The 13,409-nt window shown below is 43.9% G+C and overlaps 1 protein-coding gene across 4 annotated transcripts in view; it reads left to right on the top strand.

The window, feature by feature from the left end:
• The window catches only part of ADCY9 (adenylate cyclase 9), a 147,078-nt gene that overhangs the window by 93,559 nt on the left and 40,110 nt on the right, over positions 1-13,409 (top strand). For all 4 annotated transcript variants that reach the window (XM_036310739.1, XM_036310738.1, XM_036310741.1 and 1 more), the window contains exon 3: positions 7,212-7,402. In XM_036310739.1, coding sequence (XP_036166632.1) covers positions 7,212-7,402 — 191 coding nt within the window. The remainder of the gene's footprint in view (positions 1-7,211; positions 7,403-13,409) is intronic.

The raw sequence follows: 13,409 nt of genomic DNA on the forward strand, positions 1-13,409 counted from the left end.
CCTGAAGACTCTCTAAGGAAAAGCACCGCCTTTCCCTTTTTATGTGCATTAACACATGTAACCTCACAATATCCCGTTGAGATGATTTTGTTATTAGTGTTCCACTTTGTAGATGAGGGAACTGAAGTTGCGTGTTTAAGTCACAGTTTTCAACTGCACTCGGTTTCTGAAGTCAGGGTACTCTTTTTTTCTTATCCGTTTCTTTCAACACTTAGCCCAGGTCCTAACCCTCAGTAAATACTCAATAAATATTTAATTGGTTAGATAAATGAATTAGTGAATGAGAAAATGAATGAATGATATACTACTTGGTAAGCTGTTCATGGGTATGTGAAATGTTATCTTTCAGAGGTTTTGTTTCTGTAGCCTTTGTGAAGGCTAATATTAAGTCGTAATTCAGGAATCTTTTAGAGGTGGGAGGAATGGGACTCTCACAATGTTAATACCCAGCAACATAGCATTTAACAGAGTAGCATTTATTAATGCCAAGTATGGAGGGTGAGAGGAAGACAGTGCATGGGAACATGGTCACGAAGTGGTTGTCTGGCCACTCATATTTGGCCATGATGGCAGCTTATTTACCCATTACTGGTAGAGAGAGGGAGCTGAGTGCAGAAAGCACCCGATTCTGTAGCAGGATAGAGGGAGAGGGAGAGGAAGTATGTTCTTCTAAAAGTTTGGTTTTTTGCCCTGGCTGGACGACTCCGTTGGACATCATCATGTACACTAAAAAGTTGCGGGTTCAATTCCCAGTCAGGGCACATTCTTAGGTTGTGGATTCAATCCCCAATTGCAGCGCATACGGGAGGCACTCGGTTGATGTTTCCCCTCTCTCTTTCTTTCTCCTCTTCATCCTCCTTCTCCCACCCTCGCTCCCTCTTTCCCTCCCTCCCTACCTTCCTCTCTCTAAAAATCAACAAAAACATATCCTCAGGTAAGGATTAAAAATTTGATTTGTTCTGCTTAAGATTAAGTCAAGATCAGGTTACCCAGGCATGGTACCTACCTTTGGTTTCTTTCACCTGCTTGGAAAAATCTGCCTCATATTTTATTGCTTGGGACTTCAGTTTTTAGAAAGAGGTTAAGTTTCACTGCTAGTCATTTGCTGTAGGAACTTGTGGTTTATTGTCAAGTGTTGGAACAACCAGGATGAATCAATTCTTGTGATTAGTTATTTTACGTAAGAGTAGAAAGGACTTAGACCCACCCAGAGTATTGTAATGTCAACAAAATGAAAAACGTTATTGTTGTTTTTCCACCAAAACTTTTGGTCTTCTTAAGCAGGAGCTATAGGTAATTATGAAATAACCTACCTATAATTTTGTACGCCTGAGTTATTTGGTAGATTAATATTAAGAGCACTTTTAATCTTTGTTTTTCTTATTGACTAACTAGATTTTAGCTTCAGTAATCTTCATGCTACTCAGCCGTTACAGACCTAGTTATGAGGAAAACTGCAATACAAAATGAAGTAACTTTTTAGAATGTGTATGAACTAACCCAATCTGATTGCCTCTCTTATGTTTATTGTTTCAAATCACTGGTGATGCAAGCTTCTAGGTGCTTGTTATATTATGCTGCTAGTTTCCAGGGCTGCATCTCCAAACATTCTTTTCTTCCTGATTATTCTCTTCTTCTTGTTGAGTTGACAGTCAGGTCCTTAATTCTTTGTGATTCAGGATATCTCACTCCAAAGCAAGTGTCCCACAGCAAAGGATCAAGATACAGAAAAGAGGCCAGAATAGTCTTTCTTTTCCAAACTGGACTATGGCGTTCACTCAAATTACCCTCAGTTCACCAAAACTAAGCATCAGCTGTGTGTGCAAGGCAGCTCTTGTCCTGAAAAACTTGATGATATACTGAAGGCTTAAGAATGCTAACCACGCCACTCTCCTCGAAACAAACAGCCAGAGACAAGCTCCTCCGTCAGACAGGAGCCCAGTGGGGACCGTGTAACCCCACCCTTCAGCCTCTGTAAAATTAGGCTGATGAAAACCATAAATGCTGGTGAGGTTTAAAATCAATTACCAGGAAGGAATATAAGAAATCTTATTAATTACTTTCCTGTTTCATTATACTTAATAAAAATCATTTAGCTGCCTTATTTTGACCTTCTGCTCATGAAGAACCATTCTTATGAACTTGGACCTCAGGATTCACGTGTGTGGTTACTCATTAAATCCTTATCTTTTATAAACTCTATCAGACTTGACAAGGCTGGAACTCAGTCACTCAGACCTAATACATTTCCTGGGTATTTCACATCAGGCAGCTAAGCTCTGCCTTACTGTATCATGCTGATGTCCCTCCAGTTTTGGCAAAAGGTTTCACTTTAAATTTAGCTTTATATTGAAACATAAATAAAAAGATACTTAATTTGTTCACCAATTTTGCTTGCCATGGACACATATATATGTTTGACCTTGGGAACACGAGGGGTAGTGTGTCATCAGTACAAGTTGGCCATTGGGGGGCTTCCTAAAGAAAAATTCAAGTTAGAAACAAATTTGGAGCAATTATTGATTTAACCATTTTGCATATGCTTTTGTACATAGGAGCATGAAAAAGACTCCAGTGATGAGCAGGTCAAACATCCACATCTATATATATATAAAAGGCTAATATGCTAAGTGTCCAACCGTCTGACTGGTCACTATGATGCACACTGACCACCAGGGGGCAGATACTCAGTGCAGGAGCTGCCATGACATGCACTGGCCATTTAAAGAGAAATGGCACTGCAGACCTGGTGCCCACAAAGCAACACTCAGCTTCCCCCAAGTGGGACACAGGCCCTGCCACCACCCCGGAATGACAGCCCATCAAACCGCAGCCACCGCTGCTGAGACCCCATGGCGCAAAATGCAGCCCACAGCCCAGCCCAACCCAGAAATGGTCGCTGTGGGCGCCGGGTAATGACATCACATAGCAACACCCAGCTTTCTCTCCCTAGTGACTAGCCTCCTGGAGTTTCTTCAGCCCAGAAACACAACTTGCTTTATAGCCAGGTGCAAACATTTTACACTTTAACCAAATGTCTGTGAAGTGTTTTCCCATGCCTCATCTCATGATCCTCACAGAAGTCCTGGAGAAGGTAGATAGGAGACTTAGTGGAATCCTACTTTCTTTTCATTATTCGGACAATGGAGATTTAGAACGCTGAGAAACTTGACCTGACTGAAAAGAAGTAAGAAATGGTGGACCTTGAAAATGACTTCAGGTTTTCTCACTGTGCAGAATATAGTCAAACACTGCTGCAGTTAAATATTTTACCCTTTGTTCTGCCTGTGTGATCTACAATAATAATCTGCTTCGTGTTGCTATTTACTGCTGTGTTGCTGACACTTACCTGAAAGAGAAGTTGGGGTGCTTCACTGGGCTGGAAAAAGTTTAGCTAAATCAGAAAGCAGGTCTAATTAAGCAAGTTTATTCTATATCTATAAAAGACTAAGTTGACTTACACACGCACGATACATATAAAGCTCTCGCTGGTGCCCATCGTATGTGTGTGTTTCGATCTGTCATTGTCGATTGTGAATTTGGTTGACACTTCTATTATAGAGAAAGGGTGAATAGCGATATTAAAATATTTCTTTTAATTAATTTCCTTTCAATGTGCATGAATTCATGCACTGGGCCACTAGTTGATAATAATAGTTAAGGTTACTGAGTTCTTACTATGTGCCAGGCACTGTTGTAAAGCCTCCGTGTGTGTTAATTGTTTAATCCTCACGTGAGCCGTGTGGGATGAATCCTGCTTTTAGCCTCACCTCAGGAGAAAACCAAGATGCAGAGGGCTGGGGTATCTCACTCCAGGTCATGCAGTGAAGAGGTGGTGGGGCCTGAATCTGAAGTTACTCTGCAGAAGCCACGCCCTTACCCATCTCTCTAGGGCCTGCTGTAGAAGCGTTGTGCTGTCACCACCACATTTGGGGGGAGTAGGTTCCTGTTCCCACAGTTAACTTTCTGACTCCCATATTCCCTACCTGCTTCCCACCCACTGTGACTGGCAGTTCCACAGCTCCCTGGCCTTTCCTAAGCCTTGTGCCTGCTCCCTCCCCTCCCCATTGCCCCCAGCATGAAGACTCTTGGAGCTGGTCTACACCCCACCTGCCTGGTCCCAGGTCATCTCTGGCCATTCACCCACACTCATTCTCCTGTGCCAGTCCCACTCAATTTACTTCCATCCCTCGACTCTATCTGCCAAAAGCTCTCTTTCTGGAGGGCCTGTTCATGAACTGTTGCAGTAGCAACCACGGCCTGACAACAGTACCTCAGCACCTGGCCCTGCTGGCTTTCATCGAGCTGACCTCTCTTCGTCTTGCAGTTCTTAACGTGAAGGGCACTTCATCTAGGAGGCCTTCCCTAACCTCAAGTCTTTGCAAGGTTTCCCTCCTGTGCTTTCCAGAGCACCATCACGTCCTCATCCTGCCTGCTGACTAGATCCCTCTTCAGGTGAAAGCCCCGTACAGATAGGGGTCATAGCTGGTGTGTTCTAGCTTGTTCTCCCAGTATGCATCACAGTGCATGGTGCAGAAGAGGTGCTCAGTAAGTGATGAATGAGTGATGAATGAGCAGTATCACAACAGCCACAATTCACAGTAGTAACAACAAACCTCAGGGATATGCTCCCCAAGGCAGCGTCAGAGCTTGTGACTGCAGACCTGGGCCTAATGCTGCACCCTCCCTGGGGGTGGGTGTGTTCCTGCTTTGAAGCGCTTCAGCATCATGCATGTCTCAGTGGGACTCAGGCGGCTGCCCTTCGGGTCTGCTGGCTCAGCCTTTTCCCTGCTTTAGCTGTTACGCCTCCAGGAAAGGCTTCCTTCACTGGCGCTTGCAAGGTCTGGAGCTGCACTGGCTCTTACAGGTCTGGAGTTACCAAGGACACTTTGTGGGTTTGAATGCTGAGAGCAGGGCCTCTTTGGCTTCCTTGCCTTTATGCTCGGTGGCGTTCCTCAGGGAGCAGCAGCTTCAACCATAGCAGCCCCGAGCCAGCAGCATCTCGAAGGGAACACTCTGCTGGGGTCAGGACCAGCTGCTGGCATAAAGGAAAACCTCTTCCTTCAGTGGCAGCTTCTCACTCTCTGCAATAAAAAAAATGTCCTTCCTTCTGGTCTCCCAGGTTGCCGTGTGCAGTGGCAGCACATGCTCCCTCGGGAGTCAGGGGAGGGACCATTAGAGCAGCTCCAAAGACTGGCCTTGTCATGCACTTCTGTGATGACCAGGACTCAGCCCTGCCAGCCCAGGACTCTAAGGCCAGAAACAGGACTTTTCTCTGATTAGCCCACAAAGGTTGAATTTTTCAACTCTCCCAAGGGGAAATAACAAGATCAACCCAGTGTTGTCTGTGACAAGAGCCTGAGAAATTCATATAAAGTTGCTTTTACACTTCCGTTGTATTCTAGTTCATGTTCCCAATTCAAGATTATGCATGTAATTAGTTATAACTGTAATTGGGATGCGCATTTTTGTTTGAGGGAAAAAAGGAAGACCATAGTTAACAGTGAGCATGTTAACTATCTCCTTTGGGGTTAATCAGCATCTAAAATTACTTATCTAAGTCTTCTGATTCCCACCTGGGATTTAGCTATACTCAAGGATGTCTCTAGGTGTCTTAAAGGACGCTTGCCAAATTCTTAGAAAGTTGACTTAAAAACATACCGTAGAGTATTTTTATGAGGAGGGAGGAAATGAACAAAGATTAAGTGATTAAATGGTGGTGTAATTATAAAATGATTAAGGATTATTGATTAAATAATCCCTCGGTTATTTGATTAATTGACTTTAAAGCATTTATTAAATATATACGGAGTGTAAGAAACCATGCAGGTTCAGCAATGTAGACATGTCACCTCTTGATGCAGTGTTTCCATGATGGCTTTTCATTACCACCTTATGCTGGAGCTTAAACTCTCCAAGACAGGCCCCTGTTTTGTTCTTAGTATAGGTTGGGGCAAAAGTAGGTTTACATTTGTTCATATGGAAAATAATACAATAATAATACAAGAATAAGCTCTGTGTTTTCCATACTCACAAATGTAAGCCTACTTTTGCCCATACTGTATAACATGCACCAGGCCTAAAATAAACATTTATTGAATAAATTATAGTTACCCCCTTCAATACATTTGCAGTCTGGTTAAATTCTAGTAAGGACTTCTGCCCTGGCTGGGTGGCTCAGTTCCTGGGAGTATCGTCCCAGACACCAAAAGGTTGCAGGTTTGATTCCCAGTCAGGGCACTTACCTAGGTTGGGGATTTGATTTCCAGTCAGGGCATGTTACCGGAGGCAACAGATAGATATTTCTTTCTGACATCAATGTCTGTCTCTCCCTTCCTCTCTCTAAAATCAATAAAACATATCCTTGGGTGGGGATTTTTTTAAAAATGTTTTAAATAAGATTTGCTTCTTTTTCAGAAATTTGTTGATTGCGGCCTGGACAAGCTCCTCATTATTTCCCCAGCAGATAGTTCTGACTACCAAGAGCAGGGACCTACACGCCTGTTACAGCTGCTTAACAGTGTAGCGTACATTACTGTGTTATTTCAGCCTTCAGTGAGAATTGAAAGATGTAGGTTAATTGTCCACTTAACCAACTTTTTTTTTTTTAATGAGGATTTTAGGAGAGGATAAAATTTGCGTAGACTGCAGCTGGATGAAAGCTGAATGTTTTTGCTATGAATATCTGGATCCAACAGAAAATAGTTGATAAATTTTAATCAAGGGAGGTTTTAATTACTCCTATGGGTGCATATTATGGTCTCACTTTTCATAGTAGCTTTGCCTATGTCAGGGGACATAGGTAAAATGGTCCATCCTCTAAATCCCTTACAACTAACTAGACCTACTATTGTATATGTCAGTGACTGGTATTGAGAGATGAAAACAAACCCAAGAAATGCAGAGGGGCCACCATCATTTGGCTCTGCTGCTGTCACAGAGGAGGAATTTTTTAATGCTCATTTCAGCCCTCAAAGGTAAAATGTGCAGCCATCATTTAAAGAAAACATAATGTGAGTAAACGGAGGCCAGTGTCCCCCTGAGGCTGCGCATCTCTGAAAAGATGGAAGTCAGTAGTAAAATATTACATATTCACATTTTCACTTTACTTTCAGCTTTTCAGGAGCAGGTCCTGCATGGAGAGCAAGAATGGAGCTGTATTTCAACCAAAGGTGGTTTCAACCTGTGCTGACTGTAATTTTTATCCATAGGTTTGAAGACATACCTGATAGCGGGTAAGAGAGCGAAGGAGTCTCATTGCACCTGTTCAGAGGCCTTGCTTTCTGGCTTTGAGGTCATTGACGGCTCACAGGTGTCCTCAGGTCCTAGGGGACAGGGGACAGCATCACCAGGGAGTGTCAGTGACTTGGCGCAGACTGTCAAAACCTTTGATAACCTTAAGGTTAGTTTTTTTTCCTACTTCTAAAATTTTATAATAATCTGTAGTACAACGTGTAAAATAATAAACAGCCTTTGGGTCTGTTGCAGATGACTTGGGATGCCCTTCAATTTGGTTTTGTGATTTTTTTCATGTAGTATGAAAGAAGCAGCATTTTGCATTTTTAATCTTTTCTTTTTTGACATATTCTGCACTTCCATTTTCTTTCTGCATTGCATAAAGATGCTTCTCACTTGAGTTATTATTCCCTTTTTCTGCGACCTATGATGTCTTTGGGGATTTCTAAAAGCTAATGATAAATGATAGTGAAGGTGATTCTCCTCACGTTTTGCTGGAGAGCTAGTTGGTCTCTTATTTCAGAGACCACTTTCTCAAGTATTTCTGTGTCTCCTGATATCGAATGTTTTCTAATTATTTTACATTTTGTTGGTGTGGGTGAACCTTATGATGTAGCTAGCTGAAGGAGTGCAGGCTTGCCAAGAATATTATAGTATTTCATTATTGGAACAGAGATGTCCTGGTGGCTGTCAAGAAGTACCCATTTCTGTCATAGTGAACTAAGGAATTAATGTGATGGACCTTGGGCACATGAACTCAGCCTAGGTTATGAGCTGGTCCTCAGTTTTCACATTTGACTTAGTTCTCCCACTTGTACCTCTTGTTTATTTTTACAGTGTAAGTATTTGCCATTTCCATATTTTTTAAAAAAGAGACAGTTAAGCCCTAACCGGTTTGGTTCAGTGGATAGAGCATCGGCCTGCAGACTGAAGGGTCCCAGGTTCGATTCTAGTCAAGGGCATGTACCTTGGTTGCAGGCACATCCCCAGTAGGGGGTGTGCGGGAGGCAGCTGATTGATGTTTCTCTCTCATTGATGTTTCTAACTCTCTATCTCTCTCCCTTCCTCTCTGTAAACAATCAATAAAATATATTTTTTTTAAAAAGAGAGAGACTGTTAAAACATATATCCACTTCACTGTTTTGTGCTCTCAAATATTAACCTTAATGATATATTGGTCAGGATGATGGCCTCTTGTTATGGCTTTAATCCAGTCTGTTCCTTCTTATCCACATTCATTAACAGATTTGAAATCTAGCTATGTTGGCATTTAAGCCTAACAGGCACCGCACTGTGACAACCAGCTGGAGTATCCAGATTATTTCCCTGTGTCAGAATCCACCAGTTACTTTATGTGATTATTACATTCAGGTTTATTGACAGCACTCATATATCATTTCATTGTGTGCTTTGTTAACTTAGTGCAGGGTTTCTCAGCCTCAACACTATCAACATTTTGGGCCAGATAACTGTGACAGAGGCTGTCCTGTGCACTGTGAAATGTTGAACAGTGTCCCTGGCTTCTACCCACTAGGTGCCTGAGCTCCCCCTCCTCCCATGGTGACAACTAAGACTGTCTCCAGCCATTGCCCAATGTCCTTGAGAGGGCGGAAGGGGGGGCGTAAAATCACCCCAGCTATAGAGCCAGTAAGGTAGGTATTAGATCTTGTCTTCCCCATACTCTCTGTGACACATGCATAACAGCTAATGTATCTGAAATTTCCTTGATGCCTGTACACTTTCAAAACAGCCTCTTTGCTGGGCTGACGCCGTGCAGCAGTCAGAAAGGAGCTCTGGGTGCATCGAGTGTCAGTGAGTGTGGCAGGGAAGAGTCACATCAGGGAGGAGCATAAGTACGGTTTCATTATCTGGGCAGAAACAGTTTCCTCCAGGCTTCAACCTGATATGTATTTAAGTAAACAAATAGAGCTCAAAGCCAAAATAAGCAATTTGTTGTATTTGCTGCCATTTTAGATTTTGTGCATGTGGGTTTCAATCCATTAGGGAGTGCATTTGCTGACTTTGATTTTTTTAGAAAAATCTGGGTGGACAAAAACAATATATTTAACATATTCTATTACCTTGTATAAGTTTTCCAAATCATGATTGAAAGTTTTCTGAAAATCTTGTGATCTATGAAAGTTGACCATGTTTGCCAAAGGAATTTGAACAAAAAAAAAAAAAAAAAAAAATCTTTGGGCCCCTTCTGGAAGGGATAGATGAATTGGATCTTGAAATATAATTTCTGGGGTATTTTGATGGTGTTGAGGGGCGCGGGGGGGGTCATAGGGCACCATGACTAGGGTTGTCCCAGAAAGTTAGAATTACAGTTGGAGTGGAAGGAGCAGGAAGAGATAGAAGACCTGGTCTTCTCTTCGGGCTTCACTTTGGGAAGTCTTTGCCACACTCTTGCCTTCTCTGCTTCTAGTGCCTGAGTTGAGGATCAGGTGAGAGCAGGCGTCTGTGAGTGCTTTATAAATTACTAGAAGCCTGGTGCACAGTGGGGTCCCTCGGCCTGGCCTGCACCCTCTCACAATCCGGGACCCCTTGGGGGATGTCAGATAGCAGATCCAGACAGGAGGGAGCCCAATCCTGTACGTTGAGCATCTGTCCCCTGGTGGTCAGTGTGCGTCATAGTGACTGGTCGTTTGGTTGCTTAGGCTTTTATATATATAGTCTAGAGGCCGGGTGCATGATTCGTGCACCAGTGGGGTCCCTCAGCCTGGCCTGCGGGATTGGGCTGAAACTAGCTCTCTGACATCCCCCAAGGGGTCCCGGGTTGTGAGAGGGTGCAGGCCAGGCTGAGGGACCCCACCGGTGCATGATCAGGGCTGGGGAGGGACACAGGAGGTTGGCCAGTGGGGAGGGACTGCAGGCAATCGGCCGGACCCCAGCAGCAAGCTAACATACCAGTTGGAGTGTCTACCCCCTGGTGGTCAGTGCATGTCATAGTGAGCGGTTGAATATGCATATCATTAGCATACTATGCTTTGATTGGTTGAACAGACGAATGGATGGTCAGACACTTAGCATGTTAGGCTTTTATTATCCTACATAATAAAAGCATAATATGCAAATTGACCAAACTGAGGAATGACCAGTTGGCAGAGGGGTGGGGCCGGCGAGCAGGTGGTGCCAGGCCAGCCAAGGTGCATGCCACTGGGCAGAGGGAGGGGACAGGTGATGGGGGGGAAGGTGAGTTGGCAGCGACCAGCAGTGGCAGAGGGGCGATTGGGGGAGCAGGGCCGGCCGCTCACCGGCCAGCACCATCTCCTGATAAGCCCGCCCGGTCACCTCCCACAGAGGGAGGCCACTGGCGGTGGTGGTGGGGTAATGGGGGGCGGGGCTGGCTGCTCGCCAGCTGGCACCGTACCCTGGTCAGCCTGCTGGGTCGCCTCCCGCAGGGGGGGGCCAGACTGCAGCTTAGGCCTGCTCCCCCTGGGGATTGGGCCTAATCTGTCAGTCAGACATCCCCTGAGGGCTCCTGGACTGCGAGAGGGGGCAGGCTAGGCTGAGGGACCCCTGAGTACATGAATTTTTGTGCACCGGGCCTCTAGTATAGGATAAGCACTGAGTAACTGAGTGAATCAATATGAGTTATTAGCCTAAACTTGAAAGGCAGAAAATTGAGGTCTGCCTTAAAGATTATATAGATTATATAAGATGATTCCCTCAAGTAACAGTTTCTAAACAATAGAAATGTGAAATACCAGTTGCTTGCTCATTCATTTTTTGAGAAGGTTTTTCCTCTAAACTTGTTACTGCCTCATACATATGTCATTGACTTGTTGCCTTATATTGTCTGTACTATGGTTAGTTCTTCTCATTAGCTGGAATCACAGACTAGCTCCTCCTAATCCTTTTCCAGAGTCTGTTGACTCTTCCTGCCAACAGGCTTTGATCTCCTATCACCTCATCTAGCCAGAGTTAGCTCTCATGTAGTTTTGTCACAGACCCCACATTTTCCTCCTACTTTGGTATAAGGCAGTGTTTCCTCTGTGTTCCCTTGAGCAGTACTTTCTCTGGATGGAAATAGGTGTCAAGTGTAAAAAAAAGTGTTCTGTGGTCAGGTAAATTTGGGAAGTTCCAGGTTAAACAACATTGAAAAGGTTTCTTTACTGCGAGACTTCTCAGTGCCTTTAGTATGCTAATATGCATACAGTACTTCTGTCTCCAGAGATGGATGTGGTGTGCAGCATTCTCAGGCCTCGTTGACCACAGATTTCTTTTTTTAAGCTGCACCTTTTGGAGAAATGCTTGTCTAGTGGAAGGAGTTTCATGCAAGAAACAAGAAATTAGAGAAAAGGTGTTCAGTAAATATTCATCAAATGAATACATGCAATCTTGGTCCTGTTGCTCCTCTTACCTGCAGTGCTCACCACTTCCCTTTCCCTAAAAACTCCTCTTTTCCTTTCATGGGTCACCTTCATTGCAGTTTTTTATGACTCCTCTACCTAATAATGCTATAACATTATAGCTACAAAATACACAGTATTTAATATTTGCCTTATGTTTTTGTTATACGCCTTCCTGTGAATTCTTTGAATGCAGGCAGGGCCCATGTGTTTAAAAAAAACTTATATTTTCCCCAAGTGTCCAGCATAATGCCTGGCATGTAGTAGATAATGACCATTTTCTTTTGGCTTAAATTTTTAATTCTTAAGTGACACACAGGAAGATAGAACTCTGTAGAGGTAGCCTAGAAGGCCTAAACTGAGAAGCTTGAGCAGAACTAAGTAGAACCAAGGTTATATCTAGGAGTCATTTGTTTTCCCTCCTGGCACACCTGTGCTATGTGTCAGTAAGTTATTTCTCAGTACATACCTGGGGAATTCTTATCTAATATTTCATAAAATAGTCTGAGTATTATGATATCCGACCAAGAAACTAATCACGTCAAAGGACAAGGGCTTTGGTCCTGAGGTCGTAGGTCAGAGAGAACCCTCTCACAACCAAGCATTGGCTTCTTGACTGACAGTGAAAGTTTTTCATCAGGAAGCCTTGGCATTGCAAAATTGGGGGGCTGTGAGGTACACTGCTAGCACCGTGGCACTCGGCTCTCTGAGCCTGAGCTTCCAAAAATAGCCTGGGATTTGGGATGAGGGAAGGAGGAGTCAAGAAGGGAGCCAGGCCCTGGCTGGTGTGGCTCAGGTGTTGTCCCATGCACTGACAAGTTGCCCGTTCGATTCCTACAAAGGGCACATGCCCAGGTTGTGGGCTTGATCCCTGGTGGAAGGCATGCAGGAGATAACTGATCAATGTTTCTTTCTCACATAGATGTTTCTCTCTCCCTCTCCCTTCCTCTCAAAAAAAAAAAAAAAAAGTGAGCCCAGGAAGGAGATAAGGACTCTTCATGTCACAATCATGGAAGGCAGCTTTAGTGCCATGGGAAGGGCCAGAACTCAAAGTCAACGTTGTTCTCAAATCTTTGGCTTTGGGACTGTGAGCAAGTCACTTAACTTCTCTAAGTCACAGTGAAATGATGATGATGAGGCAGTCTCTCAGGAAGTAATGCCCATGAATGCTAGGATTGTAGTAGATGCTCACTTAACACCAGGACGTGCATTCATTCACTCCACGTGGAGACATGGACAGTGACCACGGTAGGAGTAAAGGACAGGAGACATAGATACTGTGTTGATTTGCCCACAATGAGTCATTGTCTCGGGAAGATCTTGCCTTTTCAGCTTGTTCTGACTTGAGAGAGATTTTTCTGTTATTGCCCTTGATGGTTGCTGTGGGGGATATAACCACGCTGTTACAGAATTTACCAGGCAACTGAAAAATACACAGGAGTACCGGAGGCACAGGGAAAACCCATTTATTTCCAGACGTTTCACATGTACTGGTACAGTGACTCAGGGGAGTCTGTTTCTCTTCAAATCCTAAGCAAACCAATATGGAGGAAGCTTTCCCTTTATACCCCTTTGGTTTCTTTGTCCCCCAAATATGGATCATACTTCCGGACCTTTTGTGGGCTTTGCAAAAAAGCCCCATGTGCTGGGATGGGGGAAGTGAGATCACATCTTAAGGCCTGGCCTAGTGCCAGCACTGATAACTCCATCTGGGGGTTATGTTACTGTTCATGGTTTATGGCCTCTAAAATGGGAGTAGTAATTTAGGTAAACAGGTCTTGCAGGACAAGATAATTAAAGAAGGGGCAGTGAAGACTA

This window comes from Myotis myotis, unplaced genomic scaffold (genome assembly GCF_014108235.1).
Source record: "Myotis myotis isolate mMyoMyo1 unplaced genomic scaffold, mMyoMyo1.p scaffold_m19_p_5, whole genome shotgun sequence".
Taxonomy (NCBI): domain Eukaryota; kingdom Metazoa; phylum Chordata; class Mammalia; order Chiroptera; family Vespertilionidae; genus Myotis; species Myotis myotis.